The sequence below is a fragment of the Platalea leucorodia genome (genome assembly GCF_965183815.1).
Source record: "Platalea leucorodia genome assembly, chromosome: 22".
In the NCBI taxonomy this organism is placed as follows: domain Eukaryota; kingdom Metazoa; phylum Chordata; class Aves; order Pelecaniformes; family Threskiornithidae; genus Platalea; species Platalea leucorodia.
Window position 1 is genome coordinate 6,616,087 of NC_138844.1, and position 23,519 is coordinate 6,639,605.

General features: G+C 51.6%; 2 protein-coding genes across 5 annotated transcripts in view; one reads left to right on the plus strand and one right to left on the minus strand.

Annotated features, from left to right (window-relative positions):
* Positions 1 to 18,538, minus strand: part of DNAJC7 (DnaJ heat shock protein family (Hsp40) member C7) — a 19,978-nt gene extending 1,440 nt beyond the window's left edge. The window contains exons 1-14 of one of the 4 annotated variants that reach the window (XM_082331786.1): positions 18,401 to 18,458; positions 16,560 to 16,787; positions 14,151 to 14,223; positions 8,411 to 8,499; positions 7,767 to 7,891; positions 7,559 to 7,672; positions 6,904 to 6,978; positions 5,253 to 5,371; positions 4,740 to 4,893; positions 3,800 to 3,964; positions 2,695 to 2,786; positions 1,443 to 1,516; positions 716 to 862; positions 334 to 486 (exon numbers count right to left, since the gene is read on the minus strand). In XM_082331786.1, the coding sequence (XP_082187912.1) occupies positions 334 to 486; positions 716 to 862; positions 1,443 to 1,516; positions 2,695 to 2,786; positions 3,800 to 3,964; positions 4,740 to 4,893; positions 5,253 to 5,371; positions 6,904 to 6,978; positions 7,559 to 7,672; positions 7,767 to 7,891; positions 8,411 to 8,499; positions 14,151 to 14,223; positions 16,560 to 16,572 (1,393 nt within the window). In that variant the 5' untranslated portion in view covers positions 16,573 to 16,787; positions 18,401 to 18,458. Of the gene's footprint in view, positions 1 to 333; positions 487 to 715; positions 863 to 1,442; positions 1,517 to 2,694; positions 2,787 to 3,799; positions 3,965 to 4,739; positions 4,894 to 5,252; positions 5,372 to 6,903; positions 6,979 to 7,558; positions 7,673 to 7,766; positions 7,892 to 8,410; positions 8,500 to 14,150; positions 14,224 to 16,559; positions 16,788 to 18,400 lie in introns of all 4 variants that reach the window. The other 3 variants (XM_082331787.1, XM_082331789.1, XM_082331788.1) reach the window with 3 other exon arrangements.
* A 281-nt stretch (positions 18,539 to 18,819) lies between these two features.
* Positions 18,820 to 21,224, plus strand: NKIRAS2 (NFKB inhibitor interacting Ras like 2). The gene is made up of 3 exons (XM_082331790.1): positions 18,820 to 19,143; positions 19,372 to 19,613; positions 20,023 to 21,224. The coding sequence occupies exons 1-3, from the start codon at positions 19,050 to 19,052 to the stop codon at positions 20,260 to 20,262; spliced, it is 576 nt and encodes a 191-aa protein (XP_082187916.1). The 5' UTR covers positions 18,820 to 19,049; the 3' UTR covers positions 20,263 to 21,224.
* Positions 21,225 to 23,519: the final 2,295 nt, after the last annotated feature.

The window sequence follows — 23,519 nt, forward strand, 5'->3', positions numbered from 1 at the left end:
TTCAGTCCCGGGGCAACCTAAGAATCTTGGCTAAGCAGCATTTAGGGACACACAATCTTTCTATTACTCGATTTTACACTTCCTGTAAAAGACTTCTGCCTAATGGCAGCTACCACCTACCAGATCAGTCAAGGACAACATCCACCATATAACCTAGACTGCTCGCAACTGGAAACATTCAGCGCAGATCTGCCATTCAAATGCTCTGAGACCAAACCGCCTCGATTCATAGGATTATTACAAATGGGAGGTTGCTTTAGAGGAGAAGGCAGACTCTAAATGGTCTGACCTTTTTAAAGGCTGCCATGGTAGAATGCCGTAAGGAACACTTACCTCCCATGTTCAATCCATCCTCTTCTAGATCCTGCCCGCTGTCGTAGCGGGCCTTCTTCTTGGGATCTGACAGGATGGTAAAGGCTTCACCAACCTCCTTAAATTTCTTCTCCTCTTCCTTCTGTACTTCTGCACTTGCCCCACTGTGTCGGTCTAGGGATACAAAAACAAGCACGAAAAGTTTTTAGTGTAAATGGAAAATGCTACGCGTTCCCAGCTACTGTCACCGATTTAATTTGTGGGGTCAGAGCTGCCATTTGTCCTGAAATTCCCTCTCTCTTCTTTATTCCTGCCTCTGAGCGACGGCTGTGCAGGGCACGTGCACGGCGCAGGGGGATCAAAGCAGCAACGCGTGCTCTAGTAACGGACTGTTTGTGGGTACCTGGATGATGCATTAGTGCTCTTTTCCTGTAAGCCTTCTTGATCTCATCTTCAGAGGCATTTTTGTCAACGCCAAGGATTTTATAGTAGTCTTTCCGTTTGCTCTTTTTCAGTTCCACTTGTGCGTTCTTTAGAAGTTGCTTGTGTTCTAGAAAGAAGTGCAATGCCAAAGGAAAGCAGCTTTAGTGTCAGGCAGGAGCCTCCCGCTTTAAAAGAGGCTGAAGATCAAGATGTTGAGATGACCTGGGTTGAAGGATTCGAGTGCCACAAGTCACCAACCCCCTTGGATTTACAGTCAGGTAGCTAATTAAAGCCTCGCTGTCCACTTAAGGCTGTTTCCAAACGCAGGTAAAATGTCTCAGCACTATCAAACTAGTATTTGTTAGACACTGAACCACAAGGACTAAGGTTACTCTGTCCGTTTTGTTTCAGGCTACTAAAAAAGCAAGACGATAGTTACGAACGAGAACCATAACCAGGTATTTTGAATCCAGTGCACTGCTTCAGCTACAAGCTAAATCCCCTTCTCAGCATTCAATGCTGGAGAGAAACCAGATTGAGACAGGCATTTCAGAGTGCTTCTGAGGACTCTTCCAGAATGGTCCTGCTGGGGTAAAGGGTTGTAAATCAGAGCATATTGTGGGGGAAAAAAGCAAACAAAAGCAACCACCAAAAAACTGCCAGTTAAGGGAAACCTATGCACACAAAAAGCATGCCAATATGCTCACCTTTCGTTTTTTCTGTCTGATAAACCTTTTCATAGTCTCTTACAGCATCTTCGTATTGTTCTGTGTCCATGTAACTGTGGAAAGAAACACTGGTGGCCAAGGTGTACTTCACAGGAAAAATCAAACGGGGGTTCAGGTACAAGCTTTTCTAGACGGACAGGAATTAAGGAAGAGATGTGCACTGGACTGCGGACAGAGCAATCATCAGCGGAACCCGCAGAGGGTCACTGCTAACCGACTGGAAGCCCAGACACCTCCTGTTTGTGGGAAAGCCTGGCACAAGCACCTGTACTTTGGGCTCCAAGCAGAGACTGCAATCTCGTTTGGCAGCACAAGTTCTACTTTAACAATCTGGTAATTACTTTATCCAGCTGCAGGAACTAACACCAGCCAGCAAGATTTCAAGCAAGCTGGTGCAGAGTTGCACACTAGCAACGCTGGTTAGAAGAGACGATCTTGGCTGTGCCTGCCTACTGGCATTGCAGCCTTACTCACGTATTAACTACTTACTGTAATTTAGCAATTACTGAGATGGAGCTTGAGAAGAACACCAAAGGTTGTAAATTAAAATGAATGTCCAACAGGAAGGCTGCAATAATGGTTTTGGTTCATATATAAGCCAAGCAGCTTTGCCACAAACTGGGGAATAATCAGTATGGAGGAAAGTAGCAAATAAATCCGTAGTCAGAACAGAGCTTTGACTACTTCCCTGGTTGCTGCCAAGTTACAAAGGAGACATACAGACTCGAACATCCTTTGTACAAGTCGCTCAGCCTCACTGCGCTACGCTGCGCTATTATCTGTGGCTGAGATACGTACAGGCTCAGCTGATTTCCCCTTTACGGGAAGCGGGGCGTCCCACTTCAAAATCTCGTTTGCTGGAAGCGTGAACAGCTCTGCCAGGATAAGATCTCTTACCCGCAGCAGCCCTTCTGAAAAAGCTTGAGAGAGGGGTGCTCTGGGACAGAACATCTTACTTTAGCCTATAAACATAATAAGTCAAGCTTTAGAACAAATCCTGCCTAAATACAACAATCAATAGGCAGTCTCAGAGCCGCGCAGGCAGGACAGACTACACAGAGCTGCCCGTTTCCTCGTTGGCATAAAGAAGAGGAACAAATTCAGGGCCCCTTAAGACAGAACCTTTTATTCCGTTCAGCTTCAGATTTGTTACTGCTGTCACTCAGTGCTGCAGGGAGGAGGTTCCTACCCACAAACCTGCTCAGCACGTCCGTTATAAAGGTCTACTTACCATTGTGCTCTCCTCAAGTATGCTTTGATATACGTGTCATCCAGTTTTACCGCATTTGTGCAGTCATCTATTGCTTCTTCAAGTTTCCTAAGCTACAACGTCAGACAGAAGTTAAGTGAATCCCAATCCGCTAAGCAGCATTATGATTTTAGTCAGTCTTGGAAAAATCTCTGCATCTAGGAAATTTTTTCCAATCCCCCAGAACCAGAGCTTTTGTTCCCTAGGGAAAAATTAGAAGCATGGCTAGTGAAATGGCAGAACTATGTGGTGCTTCTCTCAGAAGAGCACTTGGAAACAAGGGTCTTCCTGAGGACGATCTGAAAACCAAGATATTCTGTGTCCAAACTAATTCCCAGACAGGAGAATAAACTTAAAAATATTTCAAATACTTTTTTTTTTTTTAAAAAGCATTGTTTCCAGACACAAACAGCCATGTAAAATATCCATTACTGCTGCGTCCAGCTCATCCCATTTCCCAGTTTTGAGAACAGCCTCTGTCTCTTGACCGAGTGGGGGTGTGGAAAAGCCCCGACGCTGGTAGAACAGGCACCAACACAGAGCCAGCGAGGAGGAAACACGCCTAGGGGAAATGCAGGGTGGAAACTATCACGAGTGACAGTGGCAACACTATCACGACTGACTTCCTCTGGATAGCGCATGACTAAAATGCAACAGCAAACCTGGAAAAAGTGTCCAGGGTTTTTAAATTAGGTCACATTTTTTTTTAGATCAAAAACCAAAGCAAGACAGATGATCTACAAGAAGAGTAAGAAAAGAAATCTCCTCATTACCGGGAAGGAAACAAATAAGGATGCCTTTATGCTGATCAAGATAAGGCTAAACTACGTTCCTCCTCTCCCTCCCACTCTGTGCAGCCCAAGTATTTGAGTTTCGTTTCTTCAGGAGTCAACATCATCGGCTGTTTGGAACAGACCCAGTCATTGTGCAAGTACAAAAACCTGAAACATCGCCTACAGCACTAGAAAGATCCAGCTGGCCCGGCAGCCGGAGAAGCCTATGCTTTCCAGAATAACTGATTTGCAACTTATAAACTACATGGTGAGGAATATGACAAAAGACTACCTGCCAGGTGACCATTCCTTACCTTTGAATTAACTGTCCCCCGGTTGCAGTAGAGTTTGGCATTTGTTTTTATGTTATTTGGATCTATTCCTAGTGCCTCTGTGTATAGTTCATATGCTAGTTTGTAGTTTCCTTCTTTGAATGCTTTATTCCCATCTTCTTTCTTTGCTTTAAGTGCTTTGGCATTCTGAAAGAAAATATACCCTGGATCAGGACATTAGGTAAGTGGTTCAGGGGTACCAAGCACCTTATTGTGCTGGGCGGGGGTCCTCAAACATAACTGTTATCATCTGGTTTCAGACACCACTACAGGATACAAGTCACAGCCTTGCTACAGCAGCTGAGCGAGCTGTAAGCGTTCTGCCTTTCCCCCAGGAGAAGTGCTAAGGAACAGCCAGTGCCGGTTACAGGCATTCTCCCCAGGAGCAAAGGTTGCCTAACGTTTAGGGTAAGAACATGACAGTGAAGTAAATTCATGGATTAAAAAAACAGGAATGGAACCTCACTTTCTGAGAGCTTACACAAGTAAACAGATTTTAAAAGTCAGTCAAAGAACTACAACAGAGTTGGAACGAAGGAAGAAGCAACACGAAAGGAACAGTGTTTAAATGCAAGTAACCCATAGGCACTAATACTGAATCTGAGGGTCAGAAGTTCTTTTAGAACCCAGTTTTATTGTTCCTGTGTCTGATCAAGGAACAACGAAGAATGAAAGGGAGACAGTCTTCAAAGTATCACAGTCTTCCGAGAAAGAGCTTCTAGCAACTCACAGTTCTACCTAAGCAGCAGGTGGCTGTCTTTGGGAAGGGCCGGACACACTGCTTGCTACTGGAGATCCGGGGAATGATAATGTTGAGGGAGGGAGAAGGGATTGATCCAGCAGAACCAAGTTCGGTGTTTGGTTAAAAAAAAAAATAAATCCTGGTAATTTTGCAGTCCCATCCCCAGTATCCACAACTTACACGGCAGGCAAGACATGCTTTCTCGTGATCAGGAGCCATTCTGAGCGCTTGGACAAAGAATTGCACCGCCTTCTCAATACAGTCCGCGTAATAAAGGCAGAGACCACGGACATAGAGAGCGTCTGCGTTCGTTGAGTCCATTCGTAAGATGTCACTGTAAGGGACACATTAGAAAAATGAAATGCTTCCCTATTCCAGTTTCCTTCTCATCTCCAAAAGCACTCTTCCCCCACTGAGATATTTAGCTATTTCAGCAAGTCTGCGGTACAGATGTGCAAAAAGTACGGGAACTTGCTCAAGCAAGACTGCTGGTTACTACCTGAGTCTAAATGCAGTTTCCCAGTAAGATTAACTTTAAAGGGGATAAATTCATGCACTCTTCCTCGTCACAATTTGAATTAAGGACTATTTCTTTTTTTCATATTCCGTCATTCATTTTGGGCTGTGGAAAACAAGCAGCAGCCAGGACGCACCACCAGCGGCGACTCAAACTCTAGACCTTAAGATGCTCACCTTGCTACAGACTGCGCTTCTGGGTAGCGACCCAGCAATGCTAAACATTCAGCCTTGAGGATTTTGAATCGGTGACAAGCAGGAGCAAACTCCAAAGCGCGATCCATGCAAAATACGACCTGGTGTGAGAAAAAACACAAACGTGAGCAAAGCAAATAGCCAAAGGCCTAGTTTGAAAGGCTGCACCATTACCATGCTTGAGATTTCGTATTTGTCTTTGAACAGGAAGATAAGCGTGCAGACACCTGTTTCCTCTGCTGCTGGAGACAGATTTCATTAGAAAATTTTCCTCGTGTGCAGGTTTTTTTTGTCTTTTAAAGGGCTTTGTGTACAAAGGCCTGTGGCACCTGCCACGTTACTGCAACACAGCACTGCGCAGAAGACTCAAGGGACACCTGGAGGAGGTCCATCCCTTTAACTCTTCTGAAATTGCAGGCCCTAAAGAAAAAGCCAAGGAAGACAATTCTGCCCCTGTCTCCTGCTTTATAAAGACGTGTGGGAAGGACAGAAATTCAATAGATTGAGACAGTTTGGACCGGACAAAACACAAAAAAGTACAGTGCAGGGACTGATCTTACACTGCAATGGGCAGGGTGATCTAATAGGTCCTTTCCAGCTCTGCCTCTCTGGTGGGGACATCTGCACGAGAACAGGGTCATTGTTCCACCAAGGTTCATCTGCCTCCCCGGCCCGTGACATCACGAGTGCCCGCTGTGGGAAGCACTGTGCTCCAGACTGAGAAGCCAATGGCTTCTGGGTGAGGAAGGAGCCAGAGCAGCTCTCCAGAAACAAAGATCACATTTCATGCAAGCCTCCGCAGTGAAGTGAGACGGGAGAAGTGACGGGACAGATGCAGAAGCCCGGAACATGCAATACAGGCAAGGCAATTCCTACACAGGAAATCCAGATTGACCATACATCCCATTTGCTCCTCGTAACCAGGTGATACAAAGCTGGGATTTACCCTTCCAAAACCTTGAGCTTAGCCTAAGAGTGCGGACAATCTCCTTTCTGGGCCAAACTTGGGCCTTACATGCACCCACTGAACAGAAACAGTTGCATGAGAAGTGACTGGTGCCTTTCAGATTTCATGCTGTCATTTCGTTATGTCAGGTCAGTACCAGCTGCATCCTGTCACAGCCCTTGGGAAGAAAGGTTTGGAAACAGTAATGGAGAATGCCCCACGCAGATCTGCGTTCCTCCTTCAGTCACCCTCGCTATAACACTGGCAGATAGGCTGCCTTTTTTTTTTTTTTTTTTTAAATTAAAGAGTTGAGAAAGAAGAATCCTGGATATGCATTTTAGGAGCAAAGCGTGATCGAATGCTGCTGCTGACAAAATCTGTATCAAACAGCTCATTCATGGTTCCACTCACCCTGCAAAGCAAACAGTAACAGAGGACACTCAGCCTGAGCCAGTCACCCTCTTCACTTTTCATTCCTTCAGTGCTAAGAGAGCATGAGCTCTGCCGCTTTCACAACGGTTACAGTTCACAATACAGCCTGCCTTCATAGCCAAAGTATGTTGTACAGCACCTGCCATCAGGACACAGCTAATGTTCGGCAGGGAAATTGGACGTGCACGGGGCTGAACTGGGCAGGTAAAACGTGTCTGTTCATAATGCTATGGGAAACAATCAAGGCAACCTTACCTTCCTGAAATCCCGTTTCTCAAAATCTACTTCAGCTATTTTTTCGTACTCAAGCACGGTACTGGCGTTCTTCAGCTGAAAGACAGGAGAACACAGCAAGTGTTGCAGGACAGTCGCTGCTCTGAAACGCCATCAAGCAGCATCTAAGCAGCCAGTCCCTAAAGTGTCAGAGCAAAAACTACTGCAGACTGTGGAACAATAACGCAGATTACAGGAATACTTTTGCCAGCATTAAAACCAGTTCGAAATCAAGTGACCTAACTGGTAGCCCAGGAAAATGTCCCCCTGTGAATGAGATACAGAAGTGGCAGCAGCCTTCTACATGCTGCACCACCCATTTCCGTGCTCCCTTACCACCGCTCACCGTTCCTCCTCTGGAGCGCTGGGCGAAACACCAGCTTAGCCTCCACGCTTTTCTGCTAAGGAGGGACAATCACACGCAAAAGTAAGTATGCGACTTGGCGGTCTACTGAAAACCAGTACAGACTTTGACAGCATCTCCTTTTTTCCCGTTACCTCACAGCATGCAAACAGTTATTACTAATAATGACTGTGATTCCACCTTGCAAATCCAAGGTGAAGGGCTTACCAGTTCAATCCGTTCCTTTTGATAGCCTCATCTACTGGGAATATTTAAGTTTTAAGAACCTCTTACCTCTTGCTGTGCCTGGGTATTCTTATGATCCAGTTCTAAAACTCGTTGAAAGCAACGGCTGGCAGCCATGGCATTCCCTAGGGAAAGATGGCACTTCCCTTCCCGTAGATGGCCCTGAGAAGACAGATATAAGGGAGTTGCGAGAGCTGCCGCAGGTGGAGACAAGGGTGTTGAGGCGTCAATAACAAGTACGAAGTTTTCCACGTACCCGTACAAAGCTATCATCCAATCTGACAGACTGCTGAGCATCTCCCAGTGCTTCTCGGAATCTCCCCAACATCATGAGGGTGGCAGCTCTGTTACCATAATAACTGGCATTATTAGGACAGGTATCTGGAGAAGATGCAAGAGCACTCACTGTTAGTGTAATGCCAGCAGTTACTCAACTTGTGGAACACATTAAAAAGCCGTGGTTGGATTCAAAAAATCACATTCCCTCCCAATTTATAACGTCACCTGAATGGCTTAAGATGACGCACGATGATCAAGCAGCCGTTTTGATAGCAAGTCATAAAGCTATTGCTCCCCCCACTATCCACAGGAATAAACTCATATAGAACAAAAGTCTGTGGTGTTCAGGCTGGCACACTGCTGACCCTGCATTAGAGGGAAAGCTGGACTGGTTTCATGTTAAGAATATCTTGGCTGGAGGAGAAACAAAGAACTGCGGCAATCACCCACGTTGGCACGGACTTGTGTTATCAATCTGGTGAAATTCCGCAAGGTAATTAAAGCAGGCAAGAAGTTTTCATCCAGCGTGTGCTGCCAGAAACCCTTCTGCTGTATTTTACATCAATAACCAGCTTTCATTTTTAGACACGGTATTCAGCAAATATCATCAACTCTTCTCACCTATGGCTTTTGTGTAATAGTTGTACGCTTCGTTGTAGTCTTTCTTGGCATAGTACGCGTTTCCTTGTTCCTTGAATGATTCTGCTTCTCTGAAAGGAAGCAAAACACCACATTTTAAGAGGAACTGAGCATCAGAACAGATTCTGACCATGACCGAGTATTTGATCCCCAAGCAATCACAGTATAACTCTTCAGTGCTCCAAAATGCTTGCAGCTGGTTGCTGTGAGATTTCCTCTGCCTACATGGTCCATGAGAAAACAGCACACCTCACGTCCTGCTGGCTCTCAGGTACTTCGACCCTTTACCGGGGCCGTGAGCAGGGATACTCAGGGACACCACCCAGCCGAACGCTACAGGAATGCAATAGCAGACCAACGCCGCCTTTGAGCGCCCTCCCTTCAGTCTCAGATGCATCGGCTTCTCGAGCCCAGCAAAGCTCAGCCGTTCATGGCTACTCAAGCCAGCCTGCGCCGGTGCGGGGCTGCACAACCTCCGCACTCGCTGAGGGCAAGAAACAGAGTGCTGCCTATCTTTCCGAAGTAGTCCCACATACTTAAGAAACAGGGCCAAGAACAATTTCTACATTCAAAAGACAGCTAAATTGAGGAGAAATAAGGGTGCAAGCCTCAAGCAGAAGCTTGGCACTGCCTTGGCAACAGGTCCAGAAATAGTCCTCACACTCAAGAGCAAGCATTTGCAGAGACAGTTTAGGACATTTAAAAACACACAACATATGGTTTAAAGCAGCATCCCTTAAACTCTTGAAAGCTAAGTTTCCCCTGAAGGAAATTAAACCCTCCTCTCTCTTCTCCCATCTACCTTCACCATTTTAGATAAGCAGTCCAAGAAGGAAATTGTACCATGGTGTTGCAGTTTAATTCAACTTCACTGAATTAAATTCAGTGATTTAATTCACTTGCTTCCCCTCCTAGACTGTTTAACATGTGAAAACTATGAGGCCAGCTCCAAAGAAGCATCGCCCCACTCTAAGATACAGCAGTCAAGACTTGCGTTGTGCTCTCGGGACTTCACCGCCGCAGCCAGAGCGACAGACACTGCTTGTCCACTCTCCAAAGCACTTGCACAACCAGAACTCTGGCCTCAGACAAAGGCAAATTCTAACCATCAGAACAAAGACCAGCTCAGACTTCATCCTTCGTGTCCCACCGGGGACACGGCCGGCACATCTACGAGCCCCAGCTACGCTCTCCTCCAACAACTAGCAATCCTCCGCTCGAGCAGCCCAGCCGCAGGGACCACCCGCCCAGGGGCAACGACCGCATCGCAAGCAGTGCAGCTGAAGCAGATTATTACAGGTTATCTTATTCCTCTTGGGTGACCACCAACTGATCCGAACATAGCCTTTGCTGAAGCGATGGAGCAGAAGCCAAGGAAGCTAGAAGAGCTGGGTGACCCCCAGGCTGCCAGAGGAGTTGCACTTGCGGGCTCCAACACGGGGCTGCGCTGGAACGCGGGGCTTCAGCATTTTCTTGAAAGAAGGATCCAGAAGCGAAGGTGTCTCTTTGCACCACTTGCTGCAGGAAAGCTATTTACAGGGAAACCCAAGGTAAATAAAAGCAAGCCAAATCAGAGAACACAGGACTGGGGAGTGAAGAGTCACAGGACTTTTCACGTACAAAAACCTCCATCCAACTCCAGAGGAAGCACGAGCTGTGTTCAACTGCTCTCAGGGCTGAGGAGCTTTATTTCTGTATCTGTCAACACTACTGTAACAGTCAAAGGCCTGAGTCAGAGCCAGTCTTCAGTTACCAGGTACTATAAACACAGAGATAGTATTTTCCTTTAAAAATTTAGGCTCATCTATCGCAGAAAGTATAACGCAAGTGTTCCATTTCTATATTTCTGTACACCTTTACAAAATTCTCAAAAATTAGATGCAGCTTTGAGCGTGTTTCAGGACTGGGCTCTGCCCAAAGGAAGCAAAGACACTTGTCTTTCACAAATCACATTCTTAATAAACCTAACAGGACAGAAGTTGACTGTCTTCACTGAAGACCGGAGCTACGACACATTCAATGGTGGAAAAGGGGCTGTTACTGCAGAAGACGTACGTTAGAATGTACCACAGCGAGGAGCCTCTTTCAGTATATAAAATAAAAATCGAAAGGAAGACTGCTGACTAGTCCTGCATTTTAGCAAGCTGCCAAATCCCAGCCCTGAGGGTGCAGAGCAGATTTGGTAAGAGTTGACCACCGCTTTGCATTTTTATTTTGGAAGTACCTAGAGATCAGATCCGTATGCGAGAAATGCATTTATCTACTGGAAGCTGCCAACCCAGGGCAGACGGAGCTCAAGCCGCAGCGTCCTCACCGAGGGGGAGCGCTGGCAGAGCCCCCGGCGCTCCAGGGCACGTCTCGGCAAAGGCAGTGCAGGGGCCGAAACGAGGAGGAGGGACCCCACCAGTGAACGAGAGCAATGTTCAGCAAGCCTACTAGAGAAAGAACAAAGCGAATTGTGTTGAAACAAGTTCACATGTTTTTAACCTCAGCCAGGCTTGCCATTGGCCATTCCCACACAACCGCCTCATGCAAAGGGTTGTTTTCACTGAACCATCACAGTTTTGCCAGCTGGCAAAACAATAGACACAGGGAGCTGCCGCGCCGAGGGCCCGCGGGCCGCAGCTGAAGTGCGCGCGCTTCACTTTCATTTTGAACTTTTGCTGTCAGCTACGCTCCGGCAACGGACCAGACGCACCCCTGCTGTAACTCTGCTCAAGTCAAGCAATGGAAAGAACACACCACCACGTTGCTGTATTTATTTGAAATAAAATGAATAAGTAACAGGGTGGCAAAGGAACGGTTCAGCGCACGCACCCCACTGCCTCGGAAGGGTCTTGTCACAGCTCCTGGGTTCAGTTCGTCCCCGCTGCACCCGCTCCCGTTCCAGCAAACGATGAACTCGCCCGCCTGAGATGGGAAACTGCCGTACCTCCTCCGTCCCAGCCTCCCCACCACCTCGCCCGAGGAAGGTGCTTGTTCGCTGCCTTCCTCTTCCTCAGGAGCCAGCACGCTGCCAGATCCCGAGCAGCCGTACAGCTCCCCTCCGCGCTCCTCCTTCCCTAGGGCCACAAGATCTAGAAATGATTAGGTGCCTGTTGGATGGATCTGTACCACAAGCGGCAGGACTCACACCTTGCGTGATTAAAAATGTGTCCAAACACAACCACCTTTTTTGAATATTACAGATCAAACATTCAAAATAGAGCCAAAAAAATAATCAGGAATTCCGCACTTCTAGAGCTTTGGCAGTAAGTAGTTTAACCAAAACTTTATTCTCGCTTCTGTAATCATAAATGGAAAAGAAAATCACAGATCCTATTAAAGTACCTTCTCTCAGGAGCTCCTGTTGTATAGCCAAAATAAAAGGGTGAACGGTATTAATGGCAGAACTCATCTCTCTGAGCCACCGCTGTAACTCCCTTAGCATACCAGTCCCTGATTCACAAGTCTTTTAGCAATTTTACCTGTCGTGTTAGGAGGAAGCATTGCCTAACAGATACAGCTAAAGGGCTGGGTGCCAGAACACCCAGGCTGCCAACAAACTGCCGGGAAGAGCTGGGACAAGGGGAGAAAGAAATACATGGCAAAACCAACTTTCACAAAGCATTGGTATTCTGAGATGCTAGAGAAAACAGGTGAACGCAAGAATTACTGTTTTTCTACTTTTTTATTGGTCTATTTTCCTTTTAAGCATGCACTTTAACACAGATTGATATATCAAGTCACAGCGCCTCAGATAACACTAGCAGAAAGGAAGTACCCGGGTATTTCTACTGCTCGCATGGCTTAAAGCTTAACGATGAAAGAAGGTTGTGAAAGAAAACCAAATTGCCTCCAAAGCACGAAGGCAAGGAGAGTTGCTGGAAAGGCGAGGCTTGCGGTCTGAGGTCCCAGACACAGAACAGAAGCATCTCTCCCCAGTTGTGCTCCACTGACATAGAAAGCACACAGAGAAAATAGTTCTTGTTTACCACGGTCTCTGGCTATAACAAGAAAAAATGCAGATCTCCTGATATCACTGGTAATTGTTTCAATCCAAACAGATGCTGCAGCCTGAATGAGATCATTCTGCATCTCGCACTGATGTAGGCTGCGTTCCCCACTTGCTACTTTTGAAACTGAAGAAGAATCGTGCTTTGCTAAAAATACGATGCAGGCTGAATGGATTGCTTTGTGAGGGGAGGTTAGTGTCTTCTCAGGGCCTCTCCACGCTGGACGCAGAAGACGGGGAAGAGTCGCACCAAGGACCTCGGGAAGAAGCCTGCCTTTCATTGCTTGCGTGCACCACGGGCTGACAAGGAGGGGACTGTTTGAGTAACTCTCTCCCTGCGAGCTAGTCCATTTTATTTCTCTTTTATAACATTTGTCAGGACCCCTAATTCTTGCAGTGCTCCGGCCCCTGTCGCCCTGGAGGACCTGCCACCAAGCCAAGCAGCCGCCACGTGTTCTGACGCTCCCCTCGCACACCCGGAGGCTCCGGGGACGCAGCACGCGGCGCTCGCTCCTGCCTGGTGGGAGAAGGAACCATCACAAGGCTCCCTCTATTCCCCGTGCCCTGCTGAAAGCTCAGCCCCTGCTCGTTCCCAGAACAGAAGAGCTATGAGAAGCAGCCATCCCGCGCACCAGTGACACAATCCCACGTTTGCCTAACAACTTCTGCCTCCTCAGAGCTTCCACACGCTGCCCCCGCTCGAGCGCCGATCGTGGTTTCCACCCCTCCTACTCCAGCTCCTAACGTGGCATATGCAGACCTACCTTGCAGCGCACCTTGTTCTCTAAGTCGTCAAAAACTTCTGGGCTCGGTACAAAGAGCAGCTCCTAGATCTGGGGGTGCTGGCACAGACCTCTGCACACAGGTACATGCATGCAAAGCAATGCTACCCAGCTACAGAAATTCAGCGTGTAAGCAGGTGGCAGACTTGCTCTCTCGACCCTCACTCCTACTTCATTTCCTGCCTCTGTTACGAAACAGTGACAAAAAAAAATAAAAATCTAGGATTTAAAGGCAGCTCCAAAATCCTGCCCTGGCCAAGGAGCCTTTTTTGGGATGCTCTGACAAAAGGGACACACCTGCCTTTGCCAAGCGATTCATGCAGAGGCTTTTTCTTTAATGGGATACGGTGCCTTTACCCGGCATTTTTTTTGGTTGAAATCCAGTCCAGATTCTCAGCTGTCAGATGTTACTCAGCTGCTTGGGTAAAATAAGTTTGGTGATCTCAATACAGTTTACAGCGGGCAGATGTCTAGAGCTTAAAATTAGCTGTCATATTTGCCACTGGACATACTATACTCTCCCCTCCCTTCTTTCAGGACTCAGAAGAGAAGCCAAACACCACAGACGTCACACAGATATTCAGGTTACGCTTCCCTGTACGCTTTAGAGATCCTGCCTCCAGGTTAGGTTTTACACTCGGAGTGAGGATTTAGAGCGAAGGGAATATGTACCTCTCTCTCTCTTGATATACTATCTCCCATCAGTAGTGTTTCTGTTTTCTGCCTCTGGTGCAGAAACCCCCACAAAATCATATATAACATATACTGTGATCACCCTCTGCAGCTGGGCAGTGTGATGCTGACCCTATTGCAGCAGAGACCAAACTGAACACAGAGCAGACCAGCACACCACGCAACACATTTCTCTGCACATCAGCACCCCCCACTGAACAAGGATGGGTTTACTACTAGCCGAGAGAGAGAAACGAAAGCGCCATTTACTCACAGCGTGCCCCAAACCAGGGAATATTGAGTCTGTACACGCAAGTGTCTGCATGGATAGTCTGAAGACTCTGCAACTGAAACATAAAAGCATAAAGGTCTGCCCCAAGTCTCTCACAAGAGCAGACAACAGCAACATAACTGACATTTAATGCAGAAGGCGCACAAAACCCCCACGCTATCCCCTGCACGCACCCCAGAACATTCCCAATACCCGAGGACAAACTCAAACGTGGAAGACCAAAAGCCGCAAGAACCAAAATACGCCACAAGAAATCGAAGGAATGAACCAAACCTCTCCCTGCAGCTGCAAGTGAAAACAGCCAGGCAAGCCCCGAACTTGAATTGCGCGGTGAAGGAACACACCTCACTCGCAGAGCTCGGCATTAACCTAATCCATAGTAATGGCGCGATCGTTTCTGGCACGGTCACATCACAGCTGTCACGAGAACCCACGGAAAGGTCTAGAACCAGCTAGAGACTGCTTTTTCCACAGAGGCCTAAATGAAGGAAGCCAGCCAGCTGTAAGAACTACGTGGTTAAACGACTGCATCTACAACATGATTCACCCTAGGAAAGCGTGTCTCACGTTAAAGGAGGCAGCTGGAATTGTAGGTACTGACCATCTTTTCATACTGTATAAAGCGACTACCTAATTCAGAGCATTCAAATACTCTGCAAACGTATGGGAGAGCAAACAACTACGCAAGCAGCTTCTGCTGCTCCGTGCATTATCATAAGATCATAAAGTAATTACATGTTAGTAAAATAGGCTGGATTTACAGCCTGCGAAACTCAAGTGCCCATTTGCAAGCGGAACAGGAAGAGTGGAACCTTCTTCAGGCTATGCCCTGACAAAGCTCACCCGCGGTGCCAACTCACCCCGCTCCTGCCAGCGCTCCCCGTGACAGCAGTCAAGCAACGACATTTATTCCCGAGGAGCCTGACCAAGACGCAACTCCTTTCATGCAAAATAGCAGTGGAAAGATTCCTGCTACTCACCAACACCTGACAACCTCCAGGCAACATCTGTCGAACTAATTACTGACCCAAAGTCAGGCAAGGTCTGAAACCTTCATGACTTCTGCACAATTTACTTTGCGTGGCAAATTTCACGTTCATTGCTTTACTAAGGTTAACTACGATTTCCTACTGAGGCACCAACGCATGGGAAGTCTGCAGCAAAAGCGCTGTAAAAGCAACAGTCTGTGCAGATCATTTCATAATGATATTTTCCAAAAGATTTGAAATCCTTCTTTTCAAGAGGCTGCCACATCCTCCGGTGCTGAAGAATGACGAGAAAGATCCAGCCTCAAGCATTGCACATCAGACAGAATCTAGAGCTGCCAGGAAGATGACAAGGAAATTCTCCCTGGCAAAACTCCAGCGACCCCAAGCTCACAGACCAGCTGGGCCCAGGGAAAAACTTTTCCCTTGCGTTAGAAACCTTTAAAATTAATTAAAAACTTAAAAAAAGCTACTTTTTGGGGGTGGACCAGTCTCTGGCCATACCACAACTCAACCCCTGCTCATCAGCTGCTCCCCAGCAGAGGAGCTGGCACTAACAGCGCCACTACTCAGCAGATAAAATTAATGCAATTACATCAACCCTTTTCCATAAGGACCCCCACAATTTATGCAGCAGCAGACAATAATTATCCTGTGACCACACTATTCCTGTGCCTTAACCAACCTGTGAGTGAGCCATTTGGCATGTTTCCAGCTGTTTTGGTACGCTAGTTACAATCATTCTGAAATACAGATCTCCACTTTTGCTAATTCCCTGATTTTTATTAAGCCACAGAGAACAGAATCACGCATTCAGACAAAGGTGAGTCCTTAAGCAAAGTCTCTCTATCTTGTCTTACTGTAATTCCTAAACAGAAGCACAGAACATGGAAACCCTTGATGCTGACTTAGCTGATTCAGAAAAGGTTTTCACTTATTTTTGCTGTTTTTTTATAGAAGCTAGCACAGACACATCATAAAGGCTGTACTAAATCAGATCCAAGCGTGTGTCTGTGCGTGCCCATTAATGCGGAGTGCCTACATAGCCCTTACGCGGTTCAAGATGTTTTACAAACATTAGACACCGAATTAAACCTCCAAATACTCTCCCTAATACAGTGACTATCACCCTAATTTACAGGGGATCAGTTGAGCCACAGAAGTTAAGCAACTTACGCAAGCCAGGAAGGGCCAAAGCAGAGAAGAGGTTAATGCGCAGGACCCCAAGAAAGTCTGCCCCAGCTGGCAGAAAGGCAGGAGTGGGTAAGGCCTGCACCTTCTGAGCAGCCAAAAAGAATAACTGGAAGTGGAATAATCATCTCCTACCCACACATTTCTCTTTTAGCAATATAAGGAAATAACATCCCAACAACAACAAAAAAGGCAATATTTTAAAATCACCTACAAAAGCACTTCATGGTAATAACCGCGAACTACGGCACCGGCCTTATGACACCAAGAAAAACCCAGACGCGTGAGACTGCCTCTGTTCTTTGCAGCTGAGCCTTCCCCTCAGAGCAGGACGAGGACCAAACACTGCCCACGAATTCTTCTATTTCTCCACCTGCTCAGCCTTTCCCAAGATCATCCTATTCACGACTGGTTTCCTGCGCCCATCGCTTCTGCAATGAAACTTGGGAAGGAGGAAGGAAGGGTAACGTTAGAGGTCACTATAAGAAGACGACTGTGCCTTCAGCATGGTATTTACATTTGGATATTTTTAACATTTCAACCACCACATTTAATTAGCCCGGGGGAAGGAATGACTTACCCATAAACAGGGCTTTCCCAACTTTACAGGCCATGCAATTTGTCAGTGTTCTATGCACAACATCTAATTTAACTCCTTAGGATGACATCACCGGGAAGCCAGCTCCTTCCCAGCACGGCTCCTCAAGCCTTCAATTTCTGACAGTAAACAAGCAGCACAAAACACCTCAGGCCATCAATATTATTTCGAAAATACTATTCCTCAGAGGCCACTTTCAGTTTTGTTTCCTCCTTTTAATTCCATCCACTGAATAATTTTCTAGAGCAATTGCCTCACCTTCTACAGAAATAGTTCTCTCCTCCCCAGTTCCCCAGGAGATAACCAACTGCCAGCGTTAGATGCTGCAGAACCAGCGGAGTTTCCCAGACATTGGACCTTCCCACCTCACTGCCTGCAGAGACTGCAACGCTCAGCTGCTGCTGGGAACCAGCTCGCTGGCTCTTGAGAAGAAAACGTCCAAGAAAGGCTGGGATTCCCACCACCCCCAGCCTTAGACGACACCGTCTGCTCCGCGGGGCAAGGTGCACCAGACCACTTTAGAAATAAACTAGTTACTGAAATTTGAAGAAGCTCTAATTACGCTAACATTTTCACAGCAGGACTCTGCCCAAACGTCCGCCCCCAACTGACATTTTTCCCGTTACCCACAGCAAGGCAAGACAGAGTAAAAATTGCTGCGGGTAGGTTTCAAATGGTACCAGGGACAAGGGAATTGGGTATGATGAAGAAGCGGAGAACACTCAGACCTATGAGTTTGAAGCTTCCCATCCACACCACAGTTTAAATCCTTTCCTCCTCGTCCTCAGCAACAGGAGAAAGCCCTCTCCCGAAAACAGCCCGTGTGGCCTCCAGACAGAAAGGATGTTATTTCTATTTCTAGGACACTCAAACTCCAGTTGACTGAAGACAGCCTGACTCCGCTACAGGGTGCATGTTCTAATCCTGGTGCACACGGAGGCCATGAGATCCCACATGGGACGCGCAGCCAAGGCAGCCCAAAATAAAGCGTCGCCCGGCAGCAGGCGCAGCCCGGCACCGCATGTGGCACGGCGGGGCCCGGGGCGGGACTGCGGGCCCTCGCTGCGGAGCCCCGGGCGGGAGCAGCCGGCGCCTGGCCCTGGAGAAAGGCCTTTGCCCCCGGGGCCCGCCCCGGCAGGGACCTGCCGAGCCCCCCGGCGGCGCGCCCGGCCCTGCCCGCCGCCCCTCAGGCCTGCCCCCGCAGAGCTCCCGCAGCCCGCCGCGCCGGCCCTGCCCGCCCCCGCCGCTGACCCGCCCGGGAAGGCCCGGCCGAGCCCCCGCGGCTCCCCCGCGCCGAGGTGCCGGGACCTGCCGCCCCGGCCCGCTCCCGCCCGGGGCCGCCCCCGGCTCCCGCAGCCTCACCCGCCCGCCGGGCCCCGGCCCCGCCCGCCGGCGGGGACACCGGCCGCCCCTCTCCCGCCCGGCGGGGCGAGGCCGGCCCGCGGCAGCCGCCCTACCTCCGCGTCTCCTCCTCGCTCTCGGGCTCGCCGGGTCCCTCGGGCGCCGCCATGATCACATCGCACTCCGCCGCCGCCGCCATCTTACCGCCGGGCCGGGCTGGGCACGGCACTGGGGCGGGGGCAGCGCCGGAAGGGGCGGGGCTTCCGCTGACACCGACGGAGGCGCGCGGGCCGGCCAGAGCGGCGCTCGGCCGGGGCGGGGCGGCCCCGGGGTCCGCCCGCCATGGGGCCGCCGGCGGGGGCACCGGGCACCGGGCACCGGGCACCGGGGCGGGGCCCCTCACCCGCCGTCACCGCGGCCCGGGGGTCCCGGCCGGCCCCGGTCCGCCCGCCCGCAGAGGGCGCTGTGGCCCCGCCGGGCCTCGCCTCGCCCCTTCCGCCGCCGCCGCCGCCGCGGTGCAGGTGGGGCCCCCCCGGCCCGGCCGCAGCGCTGCCCCGGGCGGTCCCTCCGGTCCGCCCCGCCTCTGAGGCCTGGGCCGGCCGCGGGCACAGCCGCGTCCCCCGCCCGCGTCCCGGGCCTCCGGCGGCCCCTCGGGCCTTGGCCCCGGCCGCGGTGCGGGCACCGGCGGCGCCCCCGGCCCGCGGCCCTCCCCTGACGGCCGCGCTTCGCAGGCGGGTTCCCGCCGCGGCCCCTCGGTGAGGCAGCATGGGGAAGAGCTGCAAGGTGGTGGTGTGCGGCCAGGCCTCCGTCGGGAAAACGGCGATCCTGGAGCAGCTTCTGTACGGGAACCATGTGGTTGGTGAGTCCGGGGCACCGGGAGGGAGCCCGGCAGCGGCCGGCCTGGCTGCTCCGGGACAGCCCCGTCCTGCGGGTGGGAGGCCTGCACCACAGGCCCCTAAACAGGCCGGGGGTGGAGGAGGGACCGCTGTCCTGCCCCAGGCCGCCCGCCAGGACGGTTCCCCGGGTTGTGCCGGGGCCGGCTCCCTGGCCAGGGTCCCCACGTCCCCTCCGCCCGCCTCTCTGGCAGGGTCCGAGATGATCGAGACCCAGGAGGACATTTACGTGGGCTCCATCGAGACAGACCGCGGCGTGCGCGAGCAGGTGCGCTTCTACGACACGCGGGGCCTGCGGGACGGCCTGGAGCTTCCCAAGCACTGCTTCTCCTGCACGGACGGCTACGTGCTGGTCTACAGCACTGACAGCAAGGAGTCCTTCAAGCGGGTGGAGCTCCTCAAGAAGGAGATTGACAAGTCCAAAGACAAGAAAGAGGTGAGTACCCCAGGGGAAAGGGGCTGCAGAGCGGGATCTGCTCCCCTTCTTCAAGTTCTCACCCAGAGACTCCCCTTTTCTCTGGCTTGTCACAAGACGGTGACAGGGGTCCCTGTTCCATAAGACTCTCAGCTGTAACTGGCTGCTGGCCTGGGATGCTTCTGAGTGTACAAGTGCTCAAGAGGCCCTTCCACTTTGGGGCTGGTTTGAGGCACCCAGCGCCGAACAGGAGGGGAAGCTGCCAGAAGGGAGCGCTGGGAAGTGTGGTGTTTTAGAAGGCCTTGGCACGGAGGGGGAATTGGCTGCAGGACTGGGCCTGGCGCCGAGGGTCTTCAAGGCAGAGCCAGGCAGCACCGGTCAGCTCTGCGTTTGGTACCCTCAGGGATTCTTCTCACCCCTTTTTGAACAGGTCACCATCGTGGTTTTGGGCAACAAGTGTGACCTGCAGGAGCAGCGGCGGGTGGACCATGACGCAGCCCAGCACTGGGCCAAGGGCGAGAAGGTGAAGCTGTGGGAGGTGTCCGTGGCTGACCGGCATACGCTGATCGAGCCGTTCATCTACCTGGCCAGTAAGATGACGCAGCCGCAAAGCAAGTCTGCTTTTCCCCTGAGTCGCAAGAACAAGGGCAGCGGATCCATGGATGGCTGAACCTTGTTTTCCCTTCTCTTCCCCTGCCACCTCCTCTCCCTCACCTCCCTACTTCCCTTGCACATATCTCCTGCTGAGCCTCTTGGGTGTCGCGGAGCCTGCGGGAAGCACGGTGGCACGAGGAAAGGGCGTCCCAGGGCTGGGGATGGTCTTTGAGGATGAGAGAGGTGAGCCATCTCCCTGCACTGGGACAGGGACTGCTCTTTTCACTGCCCAGCCCCTGCAGATGGAGGTGCTCCAGGGAAGCCGGGATTCACCGAGCGAGGCCCCTCTGCTCCCCGGGCGCAGGCTGGCAGACCCGAGGGCTGCGGGCTGCTAAAGGGGAGGCACAGCACGGGGCTGGCCAGCAGGTGGGGATCAGCTCCACGGCTGAGCATAGAGGAAAATTCCCTCTTGCTGCTCTATTTACTGCTACCATGTGAGAAGGGGCCGTTTGCTGGCCCTGCCTCCAGCCCAGCCGCTGTCAGAGCAGCTCTCCCTTGTCCTACCCCAGCGGGCTCTGCGGTGCCGCAGTGTTCCCCGGCAGATTGCCCCTTACCCGGCAGTGCTCGCTGCTCCGTTACGTGCAGAAATATTTGGTTGTCCTGCCTCAGTGAACACCTAGTGCAGGGCAAGATGCTGTTAGTGAGGGCGGGGTGCCCACGTCCACCACGCCGCAGCCCTCCTCTTCCTGAGTGCAGACTCACTTGTGACCTTGGAGAAGCTGGGACTGCGCTTAGCCTGCGCGCCCTGATGCTTGGGGCTGCGGCAGCTCTCGCTGCCCATCTGCCACGGTGCTGACTCTCCTCTCGGAACCACCACAAGACAAGGGAAGGGTGTCCCGGTCCTGCCCAGCAACACGTGTTCCCTTCAGCTAGTCTGGATCTAGGAAAAAAAAAAAAAATGACGAGAAAGCCCTGGCTTGTTTATACTTGTTCCTTTTATTTACTGAGTAACACAATAAAGCGATGAGATTCGATTATCAAAATATTTTCCTTTTTTTTTTTTTTTCCCCAACAGTTATAGTACATCAAAAAAATATACAATGGACATTACAGGAGGGGTACTGGCCAAGTCCCTAGAGTCTGTTTATTCCATTTTTGTGGGTTTTGTTTTTTTCTTTTTTTTTTTTTTTTGAATCAAACTGTTCACATCACTCCAAGGTTATTTACAGAGGGGCACACGTTATCGAGCGCTATGGACTATGCCCTACTACCTAGTACAGCATCTGCTAAGTCAAAGGCAGTAAATGCTTTGGATAGCGCAGGAGCAGGGAGGGTTTCTGGAGGCGGGGATGCGACAGAGGGAGCGTGTTCTTACGCAGCTTGTTGCGGTATTATTGTTATTAGAAGGAATGGCTTTCGAGGGGTTAAAGTGCCACGTGTAGGAGTGCATCAGGACTCCACCGGTGGAGGGGTGACGGGAGCAGCCACTGCTGGCTCCAGCACAGGCTTCTTAGAACAAAATGCAGGGGAACGACCCACCAGTGCCAAGCGGCTCTTGGAGCACGGCCGCAGGCGGCTGCTGCCGGCTCCCTGTGCTCCCGAGGCTGGCGGGCACGCTGCAGGAGGGGACGCGCTGCCGCCGCTGCCGTGGCCGGGGCTGGCAGTGACCGGCGAGGCGGCCTGGGGAAGAGCACAGTGAGATGAGCAGGGGGAGGGCTGGAGCCGGGCTGACCACGGGCTGCTCGGTGCTGCGATGCTGTCGGAGCCGTGTCCCTCCGGCCGCCCGGGGCCCCGGCCAGCGCAGGCTCCTGTCCTGTGGGACGGGGGTCCAGGCTGCACTGTCCCCTGGGCTGTGGGACCGTGTCCCTGTTCCTGTCAAAGCCATTGCTGCTGGGAGCCCTCCTTCCCTCGGCTGCTCTCCGAGCCACGTCTCCCACCACCACTGAAAGACCTTTTGGTTGTCTCTACCCCCAGCCTTCCATACAAGCTCGCTCTGCTTCTCCTGGCGCCCTCTCCCCACTTCCCTCCTTCCCTGGGTGGAGAGGAGACGCCCCGAGCAGATGAATCTGTACCCAGGGGCTCCCGTCCTCTGCGGCAGGAGCGCAGCAGTGGCCCCGCGGGTCAGCGCCGCCCACGGCGTGAGAAACGGGCCCCGCAGGCGTACGGATCCGGCCACCCCGCTCCCGCTGCGCAGGGTTCCTGCCCTCGCCCCAGGCTCCGGCTCTTTCCGCCAGCTCTGGGAAGCAGCAGCATTCCAGCCGCGTGAGTTACCCGTTGGCCGGCTCCCATGCACTTCCCATGGCCAGGACCCTGTCCTGAGCATCGGTGGATCACGCGGGGCAAAATCCTCCTGAAATCCAGGCCTTGCTTATGGCCGAGACATCGGATACGCGTGCTTGTGCGCGTGGATTCGCAGGTGCACAAACCAACCTGCCTCTTCCCGAGGGCTGGGAGGGAACGGGGGTCACAGCAGAGGTCTCTGAGCCAGCACCCCGGGCCAGGGGATGGGAAGGGAATCGTCTGCACAGAGCTAAGCGCTGCGTTGGTTTTTTCCGCTCCGACCACCGCTCCTGGCTGCACAGACAGCATGAGCACCAAAGTAAAACGCAGACAGCAAATGCGGCGGGCGAGCTGCTCCCCCTGGATTGCATAGATCGGGGTGGGTTGTCACTCCAGCGTAAGGTCCGTTTGGGTTGCAACTTTCCTGCATATTTCTATTTACAGCAGCGCGCTGGGAACCCGGAGCGCCGTGGTTACAGTTTTCAGACCAGGTCATCGCTGGGCTTTCTGAGCACAGTGAAAAGCAGAGCTACAGCTTCAGGGTCCCTCCGGAGCCCAGCCTTCCGCAGGCTACGACGGGAGCATCACAGGGAGAGCGCTGGGCGTAGGCTGCGGGCGCTGCCTGCTCCTTCGTACCTGATTGTCCGGGCTGCCGGGGACACCTTTGTTTTTGGGAGTCATCGGTAACTCCCTGGAAGCTCCTAATGGGGATGGGGTTGGACGGGCGGGCATGGCGGCTGGCCGGCGGGCGAGCAGCAGCGTTGCCTTTCACTGGAGAACCAAAAGTGCTTTAGGGACATTCACTCAGCCTCACAGCATCTCCCGGGAGGTAGGGGCAGGGCTGTCCCCTGCGGCTGGGACAGAGGCAAATGGCTGGCGCTGAGCACAGGGTCGTCATCTCGGGGAGCCCGCAGCGGGCGGCCTGGCGCTCTCATCCTCGCTGGGCTGGAGCGGAGCCTGCCTCCGGCCGCGTGCCCAGTCGTGTGCTTCTCGGGGCCAGGGCAGGGGCAGTGTGCTTTCAGAGGGAGGAGGCACCGGCCCTGGGCTTCGGCT

Coding starts and splice junctions, on each gene's coding strand:
- NKIRAS2 (XM_082331790.1), top strand. CDS start 19,050: ATGGGGAAGAGCTGCAAGGTGGTGGTGTGCGGCCAGGCCTCCGTCGGG. Junction 19,144..19,371: donor GTACGGGAACCATGTGGTTG/GTGAGTCCGGGG, acceptor CCTCTCTGGCAG/GGTCCGAGATGATCGAGACC. Junction 19,614..20,022: donor AGTCCAAAGACAAGAAAGAG/GTGAGTACCCCA, acceptor CTTTTTGAACAG/GTCACCATCGTGGTTTTGGG.